The sequence below is a fragment of the Diabrotica undecimpunctata genome, chromosome 3 (genome assembly GCF_040954645.1).
Source record: "Diabrotica undecimpunctata isolate CICGRU chromosome 3, icDiaUnde3, whole genome shotgun sequence".
Taxonomy (NCBI): Eukaryota; Metazoa; Arthropoda; class Insecta; order Coleoptera; family Chrysomelidae; genus Diabrotica; species Diabrotica undecimpunctata.
In genome coordinates, this window is record NC_092805.1 from 175,451,904 (window position 1) to 175,467,311 (window position 15,408).

General features: G+C 32.5%; 1 protein-coding gene across 3 annotated transcripts in view; it reads left to right on the plus strand.

Annotated features, from left to right (window-relative positions):
* LOC140437857 (protein prickle-like) overlaps positions 1–15,408 on the plus strand; it is a 281,038-nt gene that overhangs the window by 247,133 nt on the left and 18,497 nt on the right. For all 3 annotated transcript variants that reach the window (XM_072527636.1, XM_072527637.1, XM_072527635.1), the window contains one exon: positions 9,463–9,705. In XM_072527636.1, coding sequence (XP_072383737.1) covers positions 9,463–9,705 — 243 coding nt within the window. The remainder of the gene's footprint in view (positions 1–9,462; positions 9,706–15,408) is intronic.

Genomic DNA, 15,408 nt, shown 5'->3' on the forward strand with positions numbered 1-15,408 from the left:
CGTGGATAACGGATCTCCTTGTCTAATACCTCTGTTCACTTCAAATTCATCCGATGAGAATCCTCTCCATATTACATGATTTCGTGTGCTGTTCAGAATCATTCTTAATAAGGTAACCAGTTTTGTGGGTATGCCCAAGGAGCTCAGTGCTTAATACATTTTATTCCTTCTTATCACGCCATACGCTTGTTTGAAATCTATGAACAACGCATGAAGGGTTATCTTATGCAGGTTGTCTGGTTTTGTCACTGAAATATTAACTCTAAAACCGACCTGATACTCACAGTAGTTTACTAAAACGCCTCTCCCATATAACCACCACTGATTCTTTTTCACCTGTGAGTATTCCATCTTCTTTTTCCATGTATGAATTGTAATTGTGGTATTCACTTTCAATTTTTTTTTAACTTCTTGATAAAACGACCGGATTTCTTTTTTCTAAAATATTTCTTGTATTATTTTTATAATATATTCTCTGTTCTTTCGTCAACATAATCCTTCTCATAATTCTTCTTTGATCTTTATCACAATCAGTATTTTTATGTGAATAAACTTATTACTATGTATAATAATTATTATTATTATTATTTTGTTAGTGATAATTATCTTAATCTTTTCTTTTCCTCTGCTATTTTGAGGCAAAGACGGTATAGTGTAAAAACTAAAAAAACTGTCATTCTGTAGTATATTATAGTTAAAAAAATACTTGTCTTCATTTGAAACTTAATTCTTTAACTTCCCATCATACAATATCTTCATTGTTTTTGACAGAAGTCAACTTTAGCATGAGTCTATCCCTAAATCCTTGAAACAAAATAATGTATCATTCTTCATAGAAAGTATTGCATTATCTTATTGTATTTTTCAATAGGTGTCATATCTCAAAATATGACCTGTGCAAAATGTTAAACCAACTTTTCGATTAACAGTAACGACACTTCTACCATCTGAAGGCCATGGGCATAAACTAACTTTATGACGTTATCACACAAAAAATATATAATATTTAAAATCTGTTCACTAGTATACCTAGTCTATTTTTCACTTTTTTTGAAATATGACGGTCTTCTTCCAAGGTAGCGATATATTATAAATTATAAAAATGACGTTCCTCAAGTTTATTTAAGACAAAGTGAGACGGGTTAATTGAAAATATAAGAAGAAATGAAATAAATAAGTAATTCTTTTTCATTCCAGCAGAGTTTAGGCTTATGTTGCTATATCTATAAATGCGTATTCTTATGTTTAATAAGAAACATCCATATAGCTATTATAGTCTAGGCGGGATCTGTTTTGGATTGGACATTTTCCATAGGAAGCTATTTTTTTGCTGGAATCCCTTCAGGATGTACCCAATATCGATAATCACGATATGCGCCAGTCGAAAACCCTGTGCTAAATTTTTTATTTAACACAATCTGAAAACAATTGAAAATTTCTCATATTTTTGCTCCTATTTTCGTTTATAATTCGGAAAATATTGATCCTAGAGAAAAAATTATAAGAAGTTAAAAGTTTCGTTATTCAATTTTACACAATATTTCGTTAGCTAGAAATTGAAAATTTAATGTTTATTGTTGAAAAAATAGCAATAATTGGAAAAAAAGTACAAAAAAATGAAGTTAATCCTTTAAATGTTTTCGACTTTCTAAACTTGACCTACAAGCTCCATATTCCGCCTAGAAAAACCTTTTAATATGTTTAAAAGGTCTGCTAAATTTTGTTTAGATCGGTGGGATAGGTTTTGCATAATAATTTTGCAACCCAGCGGAAAAAAATTGCAAATTTTCAAATTTATAGTAGGCCCTAAATAAAGCCCTCAGATAGTTGCAAATTTTTTTACACATAAAAAAAGTCTTAAACTTTCAAAAGCTTTTTGTAAAATTCAAATCGGTTCACTAGGAGAGCCTAAAATTTTTTTTAAAGTTTTAAACATTTTTTATATATATTAGGCTTATAAACAAATTGAATAACTTTACGAGATTTAAACATATCAATTTCAAAATTTATGCACTTAAAGAATATTAAAAGACGCTTCTTTAAAAAAAAGATACATTCGGCTTACTGGTTGCCAAAATATTGAAGGTCAAAGTTGGCATACATTTGCCGTGTAACCATAAGTGATAGAGGGCTCGTTTTTAAACAAATACCCTCGTCTTGTCAAGTACTTTTTATATGAAAAGTTTTACGTAATGCGCTTTATGGCAACATCCATAAAAAAGACAAATAAAAAACCGTTTTCGCGTAAAATGTCTCTCGGATTGCATGAGAGGTGGTGGTGGGGGACATTCACTCGAAATGTGAATCGGCGAGTTCAAAATGATAGCGCGCGCTAAAAATTGCATTATCTCGGCTTCTTGTTAACCCATTTTGCTCTTTTTTTTGAATTGATGTCTCGGACGACAAGGATTTCAAATATCTTATTTTCAAATACCATTTTTAATTGCAAAATTGGGAAATTTGCAATAAACAATTGTATGTTAAACAATAATTGCATTTTTTCTTCATGCATTTTTTTTGAGCTTGCAATTTATACATTGAAGTAAATTGTTACTTTTAGTAAACAAATATGTATTTATAAATTGTTAATAAATAATTTAAATTGTTAAAACAAGGGCGAACGAAAAAAAAAATTTTTTTTCATAAATAAACTTTATTTTGACTCAATCTTCAATAATTTTTTTTTAAAGTCTTTTTCTTTTTTTGGAAGGACAAGAATCTTCAGGTCTGACCTTGCCCTTCAATATCTCGGCAACCAGTAAGCTGAATGTATCGTTTTTTTTTAAAGAAGCGTCGTTTAATGTTCTTTAAGTTAATAAATTTTGAAATTGATATGTTTAAAGCTCGTAAAGTTATTCAATTTGTTTATAAACCTAAAAAATGTTTAAAACTCTAAAAAATTTTTTAGGCTCTCCTAGTGAACCGATTTGAATTTTACAAAAAGCGTTTGAAAGTTTGAGCCTTTCTTTATATGTAATTAAATTTGCAACTATCTGGGAGCCTTATTTAGGGCCTACTATAAATTTTAAAATTTGCGATTTTTTTCCAGTAGGCTGGATTGCAAAATTATTATGCAAAACCTATTCGACCGATCTTAATAAAATTTAGCACAAGTTTTAAACATATAAAAAAGGATTTTCTAGGCGGAATATGGAGCTTGTAGGTCAAGTTTAGATAGTCGAAAACATTAAAAGGATTAACTTCATTTTTTTGTACTTTTTTTCCAATTATTGCTATTTTTTCAACAATAAACATTAAATTTTCAATTTCTAGCTAACGAAATATTGTGTAAAATTGAATAACGAAACTTTTAAATTCTTATAATTTTTTCTCTAGGATCAGAATTTTCCGAATTATGAACGAAAATAGGAGCAAAAAAATGAGAAATTTTCAATTGTTTTCAGATTTTGTTAAATAAAAATTTAGCACAGGGTTTGCGACTGGCGCATATCGTGATTATCGATATTGGGCACATCCTGAAGGGATTCCAGCAAAAAAATAGCTTCCTATGGAAAATGTCCATTATGGTCTGAATTTCAACAGATCCCGCCTAGTCTATTGGAAATTTTAGGTTTAGTCGGTCTGCTATTGTTATTTTTATTTATTCTTTGATATTGTCATCACCTTCATAAATTATTTCATTGTTATATGATTAATTGCATATGAGCTTTGTTCTTTTAAGTATTGCGTGTGTATTGAGTGTATTAAAATTGCTAGAATAATTCCACAGATTTTCGTAGTACCTAGTGCATACATTGTTATTTATTAATGACGTCTAAGTGGGCGGTATTTTTCTCTGTTCTATTCGTTCCTGACAATTCTGCAGAAAATATTATATGCCATGAGAAACGTTGAAACTACAAAAGAAGAATAAAGAAAAGCCACATGTTCAAGTTTTTCTTATTTATAGTCCAGTGTTTTGTAAGTTTACTCTTGTATAAAAACTAACCACACTTTCAAGGAGAAACAATACGGAAAACCTACCATTTGTTTACTTTAACGTCTTACGTTTCGGCATCCACCCACTTCCAAGCATTTGTTGCTAGTTACCAAAGTACTTTTCAATTTATTTTTCTGATCAATCTGAATGCCAGAGTTGATTAAACGAATATAACTGCACGCGTTTAAAAACATGTGTTCACACTAATATTTACGAAGATATATTATTTTAAGATGAATTACAGACAATTTCAAGCACATATTTATACCCTGATATTATGTTTGTGGATTTCAAGTTTATTTTCCAAGTCGTTCAAACACGAACCGAACATGTTAGCAGGTGATTATAAGATGTAAAAGTAATTATATGTTTGAAACGAATACATACCTTATGTATTTTGAATAATTACGAATTTGAAATAAAAAAGTTATGCAGGGGTGTCTACGCTTATCAATATATTCAATATCAAATACTATCAATGCTGTATTTTTCTTCTGGTAATCCCATATCCTCAGTGATGTTAATAATCATACTGGTCAACGCAAATTTGTTTATAGAGGGTCTGAAAAATTCCGCCTTTAAATTTACTATATTATGGTTTACTTCTTCAAAAGTTTTTTTCTAATCTAGTAGATAAACAAAAATATCATTTCAAGTATTTAAATTAACACTTATACTGAATGATTTTACAAGAAGTAATACAGAAACTACTTAAAAAATATATGAAGGACTGAAAACTCAAAACTACAAACCTGAAATCACTCAGTCAGAAATAACGAGAACTAAAGGAAATGGAAAAGAACAAATCCTTTGAAAAAGCTATAGTTAGAATGGAGGAAAGCATGTATGCACACTCTTCTCAATAAATATTACAAAAGTCTTGTATGGTAAAAAGAATTTTTAAAAAGTCCTTGAGATATGCACTTGAGATATATGTATAATATTTTGTATGTACCAATGGTGTTACCGGATGATTATGCCCATCGAGCAACATCCGTCCCTTGGGCCAGAGGCCCTCTGGCTGGATTATGCTGCTCTCCGGGCGTAATCACCTTAGTGAATAAATAACTATTAAACCATTTATTTTTAATTGATAATGAAGCGCGTGTGGCAGGACGGGCGCTCATTTGTACAATGAAAATTTAAACTAGCAAAAATCTGTGCCCTAGATCTTGTTTCTCTCTCTGATACACACCGCAATATTTTACAATTAAATAGTCCCAAGATACTTATCGGGAAATGATAGAACAAGGTTTGAACTGGAATTTAGGTTCTTGGTGAATTCGAAAATGTTTTTTACTTGTATTTGTGAGCCTTGAAAATCTAAATTTTTTGTTTTTCTCTGTTTTAAATTATTTGTAACTGGAAAACGATCAAGTTTACAAAAAAAATACAATAGACTTATTTTGTTCAGAATGATCCAAAAAATTCAAAAAGAAAATTGTCAGGGCCGAAAAAATTGATTGTTACAATTTGTTTAAAAAAATGAAAAACATTTTGCCAAAAAATATTAGTTTGCATTGATTTGAAAACAACTATAAACGAATATTTACTGCCCTTGGCCAAACATCAGCAACTAATTGTCTCTTTGTGTTTATCTTTAGGCATAAAATACACATTATTTATCCCTGGTGAGCTTTTTAACAAATTTATATCCATTATTTGCTCGGTCTTATACCACAAAAACCAGTTTTTAACTGATTCATCGTTTCGTAGATAAATAGAGTACTGAACAAACATCACATTCATGTTAATTGTCTCTGTAAATTCTACTTAAAATTCCGACTTTCGTGTTGTTTTAATTGATTTACATACAGATAAAGAGGTGGCACTAGAGATGGGAGATTCTCCAGATATATGTTACTGAGATGGAAATTATACGAATTCGTCCAAATTTAAAACAATTATGAAGTGAAAGATCAGTGGAGGAGCTTTGGGAAAACACACATATTTAACTAGTTCTTATTGTCCATTTTTCAGTTTACTTTTAGTTGTTCCATAGTCTGACAATTTTTTGGAAAGGGTGATCCATCGATAAAAACTAATTTTGTTGGAAAATTCCACAATTCCAACAGCGTCATAATTTCTTTTTTTTTTAATGCAATTATTTTATTAGAAATAAAGTCTTGCCTTTATGTTATGGGAATACCTATAGATACGTCAATTCCTACGAATAAAGCTTTTACCTGAATCATTTTTTTGTAATTATGCAGTATTTACAAGGAAATATGTATCGCGGCGGCAACATTTGTGAAGATCCTATTACCATCGAATTCATACTTGTCATCGTATTAAATTTTTGTTGATGGTTGAAAATTAAATGAACGGGCACTATTTAATATCTTACATGAATTGTGTTCGGCGTGACAATCGGCAAAAATGTTATTTAAAACATGCGACCGTTCTTGTTATAGTATCGACTGTTAAATGTATGTTCGATTGCTTCGTCTTAATAATTTTCGTACTAATTGTTTAATTTTTTTTTGTGACGTAAAACAAAATATTAGGTTGATGTAAAAGGATTTGCCGTATACTCCATCAGTTTTTCGTAGAATAAAAAAAGATATTACGGGTGGTATAAGTACACGACATCCACGTCATAGACCATACACGAGGAAAAAATTATCTGCAATGTATATAATGTACTAAAACAACCTCTGCCTTTAACGGAAGCTGTTAGTCGCTGTTCTTTTTTTTTACAGGAGTATCAGTGGCAACAGTTGTACGTATTATACGTGAGAAAAACTAATAAATGGTACTAAACCTCCATTACAAAACAGCGCGAACGAAAACCAATTGAGTTGGATGAAGCTTAGAAAAATATCCCCCGCAGAACTAACATTAATTTTTCTTTGAAAAAACTGCTCCAACTCAACAATGAGCCGTTAACTATTACGAAAAGCATTAAAAGATCTTAACGTTTGATATATTATAAAATTATGCCGGAATTCGATTTTAACAGATAAAGAGGAAATAATAATTCGGCGTAACATTTAAGCTTAATTCGGGAATATCGGGCACCAAAACGAAAAATTAATTACCTTGACGAGACGGGGTTAACGCCGGACAATTTTTTAATCCCTTCTCTCTATTCGGATTTTCGAATATAGGCCTCTCCTAAGCCTCGCCATTGTTTATGAGACGTTTCCACATTGGTCCTGCAGTTCTCTTAATATCGTCGCTCTAGCGCATTTACGATCTTCCTGGTGGTCTTTTGCCGATTTATTTATTCCATCGGCCATCCTCAAGACGTTCGTTATGTCCAGCCCATTTCCATTTCAGTTTAGTTGCCTGTTCGACAGCATCTTTTACTTTTGTTCTATTACGAATGTCTTCATTGGTTTTCTGGTCATTGTGTGAGATACCCAGCATCTGTCATTCACCGACAGATGCTGGGATACGCCTGACGTACAGTCGCCAAATATTGACAAGGCACAACAGTATCAAATGCACGGCAATCCTTTGTTGAATATTTATCGACAGGATTGTGAGCATCGTCAGGTCAGGGCCAACGACTAATCGTCGCCCAGATTGACAGCGATACCGGGGACTTTCATGAAGACATTAACTCCATATGCTTCGAGAAGTGGTTCGAAAACATTCTTCAGCGTGTGGATAGTAACTCTGTCATATAATTCTATAATTCATCTTATCACAGCCTTGTTAAACGCATTCCAACGATGACTGACAGAAAATCCATCATGCAGAGTTCGCTACGAGAAAAACGTATTTCATTTACAGAGGATATGGATGTGCGACAAGAGATAAGGGTTGCGACTCGGTGTTACTCACTTCATAGATCCCTATTGGTCGAGTGTTTACGCTTAAAAATCCAGAATATAAATGATCATAAACAAAATTGTTTTTACCAACACTCGTTATCTTTGATATTTGGCAATTAATGATCTAAACAAATTATTCAAAAATAAATTTTTCGTCTAGCCTTTTTTCATTTTTCAAAATAAATGTCTCAAATAAATTCAAATTTCGATGTAGGCAATACTTTTAAGATACCCCTTCATGAAACGCCACGGATAGTGTTTGATTGATTTTCTTATCAGTAAGCATCGTACAATTAGTATGTCACTGTATACTTATGAGTCACCGTTCCCAGTTTCTTGTCAAAGTGTAATAGACTGGTAAATAATATTAATTAGAAATTGTATTGTGTTTTAATTTGATAGATTTGAAAAAATTAACAGTGTTAGTAAAGATCGAGAGAATTATAGGTATAATGATCAAACTGTCGATATCAGTTCTCTTGTTTATGGATTAAGGTTTCCTTAAAAACCCACCAAAAACATCAAATTTGTCGTGAGAGTTGTGATCTTGAGAATCTTTATCTTTCCGTTGAAATTGCTACCCTGATTTCACTACGTTTTAGTAACTCATTATATTATACTAGCAACATTATATATCCATTAAAATAATTGGAACTGTTCTATTTGGATTAGCATCCTCCAGCTCTAGTTTTCACATGTGGTTGTCGTTTTTTATTTTTGAACAGGTGGTTAGTACACCAACAAGACTAAGTATTTTGGAGAGGTCCATTCTTGGAAATTATACAGTTTGAATGAGTCTCACGAACATTTTTCTGCATAAATTTCCGTCTGTAAGTACGTGTTAAGATTTTTGTATCAATAAGGTATATTTGTTTTATTCACAAATTTGAATTTTCTGATTGGGTAAAAGATCGTTATTAAACGAACTTTCAATCGAGACGTTGCTGCTGAATTATTTTCTTCATTTGAATCTACCGAAAACAGGAAATTGGAGAATGTACCATAGAAAGTTAAAAAAATATATGAAAAATCTCGATTTGAGAAATATTTTTGGTCCATTAGAAGTTGTAAATAGTATGCAGATTTTAGATCAGCGTTGTCGTAGGATTAATTAATCGGTTAAACTTGTTTCATCGAGAAGTTTTTTACCGGTGTATCGCATGAACACCTTACGAAATTCCCAAGAATATAAGACTATACGGGAGATAAATTTAAATGATTACCACTATTAAATGCAAACCAATATGTAGTCCAACTTCTTTTCGAATTAATGGAAAGACAGAGGAAAAACACATATTATAAAAAGATGTAATTCATGTAATGAAATTATAGAAAACCAATGGTGTTTTATGCAATTAGTTGTCGAAGTTCTAGGGCACAAGACCTGAATAATAAAATAAAAACTTATGAATACATTTCTAAAGAATTTTCTTCAGTTTCTCATAAATCATTCTATATCCCAAAAAGTGTCAGTGGGTTTTAAAAATCCTTTGTACGTAAGTTGTAATGTCCATTTTGGTTATTTTGTCCTACCACTATTTATCTTCTTTTCTTTCTGTTACCCACTTTGTTTTGTTCGGGCTTTTGAAGCTTTATTATTGACAAATGAGAAAATTCAAAACATTTAATACAAAAAAAAAGGAATATTTGTAGAACAAAACTAATTATATTTTAAAGATTAACACAAACACCGTCTTTTCTAAATATAAATGCTAACCAAAGTCCAATATTTTGTTTCAGGTGCACTTATATTTCAGCGCCCTTCCCGAGGACAAAGTGCCGTACGTGAACTCCGTGGGGGAGCGGTATAGAGTGAGGCAACTCCTTCAACAGCTACCCCCTCACGACAACGAAGTACGCTACTGCCATGCCTTGTCCGACGAAGAAAGAAAGGAGCTCAGGCTTTTTTCGGCCCAAAGGAAAAGGGAAGCGCTGGGCAGGGGGGCTGTCAGACAAGTGCCCAGCAGCATGCAGTGTGACGGGGTAAGTAGAAAGTTAAAATTTGGGGGAAATAACAGAAAGTTGTGTCTTTGCAAATAATTTTGTTTAATTGTTCAGCCTCTACAATAAAAGTGTTGGAAAATATGTTTTCTACTATTATATTACAGAATAGAATCACATCGCATTATGTAGTATTGATATTAAATTGCCATTTGCATAAAAGTTTACAGATCAAAATTTTAATTGTCAAATATTATTTAAAAACATTTGTAAAGTGAAATTTATAATTTCACTTCATTCACTTCATTAGTTTTTAAGATAATATATTTTACGTAGATAAATATTTGTGAAAATACTTTTTATTAATCCATGTTTTTGTACAAACTTTTGCTTGAAAACTTTCGAATTTTCCACTTTCTCGAAAGACAAAGAAATCTTGCGAAGACTAATCGACTGAAATTTTCCAATCTTAGTAAAATCTACAAATTGAGCAAATAAAACTGAAAATATCTCTGGAAACTTTTCCGACTTAATTCCCCCTTATCTGCCGATCGTCTAATGGCGAATGGCAGTAATATTTAAAAAGCTCCTTCGAGTAGGGCCCTCTTCTCTCATTAGAGACACTTCAGAGAGCTAATGCACTAGTTATAATTATTGTCGGACCTTAAGCACTTCCAATCCGGATCATTAATCCCAGCACTGCTTTTTCTTCCGATTAAATTTTAAGTGGACCTTGAATAATGACTTTTCGCTTTAAAAATTGTTTGGATGAACGGGTGTCGATTAAAAAACTAATTTTATACTGCAGAGAAGGAAAGTTCACTGACTGGATTATCGACGATAAATGACCCCTACCAAAGTTATTAACGACAATTTAAATATTAGCGAGAAAAAACTCGTAATTAAATAAAAACAATGAGAAAAGCTAAAAAAATATTTTTTTAATACAGATTTGACATGAATATAGTATAATTAACCTAAGTAAATAAAATTTATTAATAGATCTTCTTTCAGCTTCTCTTTACGCCTTACAAAACGCATTTGAGCTACTTCTACATAGCTAGTCTTTTATCAATGCCTTCAGTTTTTTTCTGTCTCTTGATAGCCGTTTAATTTCTTTTATCGATCTTCATTTTTTCTTTCCAATCTCGTATATCTATTATTTTTAAGTTCTCCTTGATCTCCCATTGTTTTTATTCTTCTTGTCTTAGTATTTTTTAATATACTTCTTTTCTTCATCCTGCATGGCTTTCGGGGTCTCTATGGCTCCTTCTAAAAGGCGGCAATACCTTTCGGCACATAAATTTTTATCGTAAAACTTTATTGCTGAAATTATATTGTTTTTGTTGAACAAAAAACATGAAAACTCCAACTATCTTGGAAATAATATTCTCTACTAACATGAGTTAAATAACATTTGGATTAACGTTAATATATAACAAGCAACAAGCAACTGTTTCTAATGTTTCAACAAATGATTCTAATTGTGAATGTTTTTGGCTCGCAAGTTTTAAATACCCTGTTAGAAATATCAATGAGTTGAACATATGACTTAAACGGACCAGCTCTTTTAGTGTATTATTTATACTTTCAAGTCACTAATATTAATGGAGATATAGGTATTCAATGTAGACTAGGATCTCTTCAAAATTTTGAAAAAAATTTAAATATCTCGACAATAAATTTTTGGTATAGGAACATTGTGCACAAATTTTATCTAAAATTTCATGTGGAATTCGAAAATCAGAAGAAATATTAGGTTCTATTTAAAATAACAAAGTTGACGTCTGCTTCCGGTATAACCGGAAGCGCCATGTCCAAGACAACATTACATTTCAACTCAGCATCATCCAAAACCTACAGCTTCGTAGTTTCAAATTTTTAACGTAGTTGTATCCGCCATTTACTTTTAATCAAAACTTAGGGCGCCACACCCTGTATACTAAACCTAAACCTAAAATTAATATTATTAGAAAAATCAATATTAAACCCACGTGGTTTCCGGGTTAAACCGTGACGAATTTACATACACCGAGCTTTCGACTTTCTCTCGGAAGTCTTCATCAGCGCTTCCGGGATCGCAGTCTCCTGAGCCCTCAGATCACTTCATATGTGCACTGTTCACTGTGTTACTACTACTGATTGGTGGTGATTTTTGGGACTTTTCTTTTGTCAATAAACTTATAGTTTTCCTTTCCCATGATATTCAGGACTTTATTTCGTTATAAATGTTTAAATATTAATAATAATCCTCACAAAGGCAATATTATTACATCTGGTTACTCAAAGTTAAACGTACGATTTCATTTTACAATCATCCTGTTGTTGCTTTCCTCCAAATAAAAATATAACCAAAAATAAAGATTTGTGTCAATCGAAATGCAGCAATGTCTTTTAAAAATTTCCAAAATATATTGTCATTGTCTATTGTAGATCCTCCGAACTTCTTAATCAAATATGTTAAGCAGTTCGCCATTAATGGGCCCGAAAATCAAGCCAGACCAAAGCGTATGAAGAGCAATTGAGAATAACAGACGCAAGTCGGCAGCAAACAATTTGAAACAAAGTTGCAGTGGTGGTTTTAACCCTGTCAAGGCACAGTCATTACAGTCAATAGCCATCAAAGGGCGACTTAGCATCGTCATCATTTGTGCCCTCGTACATATCACGAGTGCTGTGGCGTAGAAGCAGGTTTTTATGGGGTTTAGTCGATAGTTTTCGTCTCAATTAAAACAATGTAAGATTGTAAAAAATATTGGCATATTAAACTGCATAGTTCGGTTCCGAATGTATAGAAATCGTGTAATCTCCATATAAAACAAATCATTAAAACAATTTTATGAAAATTTACAACTGTTGATGATTGATTCATTTTTATTCAAGAAAATTGGGAACTAACTAATATTTGCAGCGTTGTATTTGATGCAGATGATAGAAAAGTAAATGAAACGAATAATAAACTATTTCTTATTCTAAGTGGTATAAACATAAAGCAAGTAGATTTAACAGACTTAGATAGATTATGTGGAGGATATGAAGACTCACCACACTTCGACCTATAGTGATATTTGTGCACACCTTAATCTAGTTGCCAGGATGCCAACACTTTTGATGAAGTTGAATAGCTTTGGTGACTTGTTTTCTATGTCAGAGGGTGCTGGACTGACCTCTTCTGGAAATTTTAGTCGTTTGCAGAAATGAGAACATAATGTATGTTTTCTGCCGTTTCTTTTTCGTTGTCACATAAACGGCAGTTGTCACTATCTTCTATTTGACCATTTTTTTTGAGATGATATTTTAATGATTGAGAGTTCCTCTCTGATGTGGCTCTTCGATAGTTCACAAACGGGTTCTGGACTGTGGAATGGGGTATCTGCCCTCTCTTTTGCGAGGCTGTCAGCTTCTTCATTTTCTACAATTCCCTTGTGAGCTGACCCCAACAACGAAGTTACTTTGTTGTGTTTCAACAGCTTCTTGAGGGATTGTTTACAGTTCAAATTAACTTTAACAACTCACAAGTGATTGACTTTAGAGCCTTTAAGCCGGCTTGACCATCTGATAAAATAAAGACTTTTGCCCTACGAGTGTGCCTGTTGAGACATTCTTGTGCAATAATGTCTACAGCATGTATTCCTGCCTGAAAGATAGTTGGGGCGTTTGCAAGAGACTTGGATAGCTTGGAATTGGGCCCAGTAATTTTCACTCTTGCCCTTTCATCTATCCTAGATCCATCCGCATACCATACGAGTGAGCCTTCTTTCAGTTTCGGTTCAACATTCAACACTTGCTGGTTTTTTGTGACCACTACAAAGAGTGTTTCGAAGTCGAACTTGACTGGCATGGCATCTGTCAGACTATCCTTAAAATCTAATGGATTTTTTTCCAAGATTTTTAGGTGGCCAATTAAAGCTTCAATGTTTTGTGTCTACATTTGATTTATTACCTTATGCGTTTTTTAATACATATAGTATATTTTCTTCGCTATATTAGTTTGATACATTTATATGCATATCGTGCTTTGTGTTCTCTAATGTGTAATAATTGTTTGGTTATGTGTTTTCTCTTTTGTTGTCTACACAGCGATTCATCTTTTGTTTTGAACACCATTTTTCGTATTCTACTTTGTCTATTCAAATATATTCTATGTGCCTGATTTTATTCTTCAATGATCGCCTTACATTCATCATGAAACCATTGGTTATGTTTCCTTTCTTTAGTTTTTATCATCGATTTTGTTGTAGTTATTGTGGTTCTACTTATTAGTTTCCACTGGTCTTCTAGTTTCTCTCTTCATTTCGTTTATATTCAGTCAGCTTCATTTATTTCTTCCGAGTTTCGTATCTTCAGTTTTCCTAGATCTAGAATTTCTAAATTTATAAAACAAATAAAACAAGGCCATAAACCAAAAGGGTAGAACGGGTACAGGGTAGAAGGAGTCGCGGAAGAAGACGCATCTCCTGGTTAAACAATTTGAGAGCTTGGTTTAACTGCACTTCTGCTGACCTCTTTAGAGCAGCGGTATCGAAAGTGCGAATTGCCATGATGGTTGCCAATCTTCTTAGAGGAGATGGCACATGAAGAAGAAGATAAACCAAAAACTAATCTGTGCAGGAATAAAAATAGCGAAATAACCAGCACACATATTTTGAAAAACTGCTGACCTATTGGAAGAGGCAGAAAATGAAGAGAATGATATTATAACAAAACCGCCAACGATAGAAGAGGTTGAAAGGGCAATCAAGCTAAAGAAAAATAACGAGGCTAAAAATTAATAATAATAATATTGTCGATATAAAATATTTACGAGTATACTTAACCATAGACTACAACCCATCACAGAAAAGATCATCGGAGAATATGAGGCAGGATTTAGGCAAAGAAGATCAACCATCGACTAGCTATTCACGGTTAAACCAGTTTTTAAGCAAAGCCTGTGAACAAGCCATAGGTATATGAATTAATAAACAGGGCATATTTATAATATTAAGTGAATTTAAAATACCGCCCAAGATATAGACTCATCCGAATGACGATGAAGGACACAGTGGCTTAGATAAATATACAACATGAGATGATAGACCCATTTCTAATAATACAAGGATTAAAACAGGGTAACGGGCTGGTTCCAATACTGTTTAATTTATTACTGGAATACTTAGTTAAAAAACATCAGGAGGTAGAAACAACAGACATCAATAAATCAGTGCAACTAGCAGCATATGCAGAATGGTAAACAAATGGGTTTGTGAATAAATACAAAAAGATTAAAATCCTAGTGCAAAACCGATTGGAGAGAGTAGCACGACCATACCTAACAGTTGACAATTTAGAAGCTTTATCTATTTAGAAGTCAAAATCACAAAGAACAGTATTAAAGGTGCAGAACTTAGCAGAAGAATCATCCTAGCCAATATGGCATACTTTGCTATGAACCAGATATTTAAATCACGAGACGTACATCAAAGAATTAAGATACGAATCTACAAGACCATAATCTGACCGATGGTGAGCTATTGATCTGAAACTTGGGTATTGACTCAAAAATATATAAACGGCATCGGCATCTTTAAAAGAAAGCTACTCACGCGAATACTAGGTTCCTATAAATGATATAAATAAACAGCAGGTGGCGAATTAGATATAATTATGAAATATCTAATATATTATAAAGAACCATCTTTATCTCAGTATGTCCATCTAGAGCGTCTTCAAGAGACAGGCCATGTAGTTAGGTTGGGAGAAAAC